We start from the raw sequence: 2,363 nt of genomic DNA on the forward strand, positions 1-2,363 counted from the left end.
AATACCTGGAATAATGGTAATTGTAATAAGTGAATTTATGATTCACAGAGTTAAAAGACATTTACAGAGTTACCTTTTTTTTTTTCCTTGGGGACTTAAAAGTAGCCTGCAGTTCTTGTTTAATGAATTATAATTCTACTCATGACTACTAAGTCTCAAAATGTGTTTAAGGAGTCAAGGAATATTTTTTCTTTTTAATTTTCAATTTTATTTCTCAGTTTTTCTCAAGGTTGACAGAGAGGTTTGTGAATGGGGTGGATATATTAATGGACACATTCTGGAGAATATGGACTGATTTGTTAGATGTTCTTGGAATTGATGGTAAGTCTGATGCCTGTTAACTCTTCAACTATACCAGCCCGTAACAATGTTTACAAGCATAGGCCAAGTGGAAAAATAATTACATTGTATAATGCTGGATTAAACATCAATCAGTGGTATCTCTATCTGTTTCACATGGCTTTGATTTTGCTATTAGTTCCTTCAAACAAGAGGACTAAACCCAGCGATTCCGTTTCTATGTATGTATCTACAGGATGTCTATAAAATGCATTACAAGTTATGGTTGATATCTTGGTATTATCATTAAATGTCTGCACATGGCCGGGAATGGTGCAGGGAAATAAAGGAAGACTAGGAGAAGGAAAGGTGCAATTGAGAGCCTCTAGAATATAACTTTGGCAAAGCAGGATCTTTAGCCTGAGTATGAACTTCAACCTTAGGCCCCACAGTAGTTTGTCTTTAAAGAACCTTTAGCACCTCTTTGAACTCTACTTTAAAGGAGTTAATTCAATTGCATCATTGGAGCTGTGCCAATGATTTGAAAAAGTTCCACCCAGAAATGGAGGAACTAGCTTTACCCCTTCCTTTCGAAAACACAGCTGTGACCCCACTGCATGACCCTTTGACACTGTGCTTGCACTTTTACCCTTACCACTTCGGTATGCGCTTGTTAATATTCTGTAAATTTTCCTTTGTTTTTCAGCCTCCAACTTGACTCATTATTTCAGCCCAGCGGCAATTGCCAACAACCCGACCCGTGCTCTGCTGCTGATTGGTGCCATCTTACTTGCCTATTGGTTTTTATCTCTCTTCCTTGGATTCTTCTTCTATCTCCTGCACATGCTGTTTGGTCGCTTTTTCTGGATTGCGAGGGTTGCCCTTTTCACTCTCTCATGCGTGTACATCCTCCAGAAGTACGAAGGTGACCCAGAACACGCAGTCCTGCCTCTCTGCTTTGTTGTAGCGGTCTACTTCATGACAGGGCCAGTTGGATTTTACTGGAGAAGAAACAGCAACAGCAGCCTTGAGGAGAAGATGGACCACCTCGATAGTCAGATCAGACTTCTGAACATACGTCTTTCTAGGGTGATTGAAAACCTGGACAGAGGCAGTGACCAATGAACCAACCCCCATAGACCACTGTACACCAGCTCTAGAAAATTCCTAAGCACTGTCTTATTCGAAGTTACAAAGCAACAAAACATCACATGGTAAAAAGTGTGCGAAGTTATAACTTTTCATCATGTGTAAGACTAATTTATCTAGATTATACACTCAGCCATTATACTGGTAGGAAAAAAAAACATTACAAAAATTCAGCTGTATATTCAGAGAGTTTTATCCAGTGCTAGAATTTTCTCAGTAGATAAACGCTTACTTTTACAAGCATTTAAAAACATCTTTTGTAAAGTTTTTATAAAAGCAAATTGAGTAGTCTTTCAAATACTGAAATTGAGCTAAACATATGCAAATTTGACACTTAAAAAGTTAAAAAGAAAAAAAAAAATCTCAAGCTACCAAACACTTCCATTGAGAAGTAACTGCTGTGGGTCTGCCTTTTTTTTTTTTTTTCAAAGTTGTGAATGTTTTTCTTTTATTGTTGGCTTATTTCATTGCCTTGAAAGTTGCCTTTCATAGAGTTGAGGAATTTTCTGGTATCTAGGCCAAAAAATTCACACCATAGCTTTTAGTAGGAGATGGGGAATAAGGGAGAAAGATTTTGTAAATGTGAAGTCCTTAAACACCAGTGCAATATGAGGAATTGAGAAGTGCACGTGTGTCGTTATTTCGTTGCATTTCATCTCGAGAACTTTAATTTGGCGTCTGAAAGGAAATCTGTTTTAATCAATTGACACAAAGGGAAGAGATGTAGTGTGGCAAGTTGTAATTCATATTTGATCTTCACAGTGAAGCATTTTCCAAGCATAAGTGAATAGAGTAAAACATGATTTTTTTTAATTTTTTTTTTTTAATCTGAGGACCCACGTACTTTCTCAAAAAAGGCAGCAGTTAAACCACTCACAAATGTATTGTTGCTTAAAGCTTTCTCAGGACCAATAAGCGGCAATAAATTATCTTCA

The 2,363-nt window shown here is 37.1% G+C and overlaps 1 protein-coding gene across 1 annotated transcript; it reads left to right on the forward strand.

The window, feature by feature from the left end:
* The first annotated feature begins 222 nt into the window (after positions 1–222).
* On the forward strand, positions 223–1,964 carry BRI3BP (BRI3 binding protein). Its single transcript, XM_009696671.1, has 2 exons — positions 223–321; positions 986–1,964. The coding sequence occupies exons 1-2, from the start codon at positions 267–269 to the stop codon at positions 1,402–1,404; spliced, it is 474 nt and encodes a 157-aa protein (XP_009694973.1). The 5' UTR covers positions 223–266; the 3' UTR covers positions 1,405–1,964.
* Positions 1,965–2,363: the final 399 nt, after the last annotated feature.

The sequence above is a fragment of the Cariama cristata genome, unplaced genomic scaffold (assembly GCF_000690535.1).
Source record: "Cariama cristata isolate BGI_N322 unplaced genomic scaffold, ASM69053v1 scaffold38363, whole genome shotgun sequence".
Classification (NCBI taxonomy): domain Eukaryota; kingdom Metazoa; phylum Chordata; class Aves; order Cariamiformes; family Cariamidae; genus Cariama; species Cariama cristata.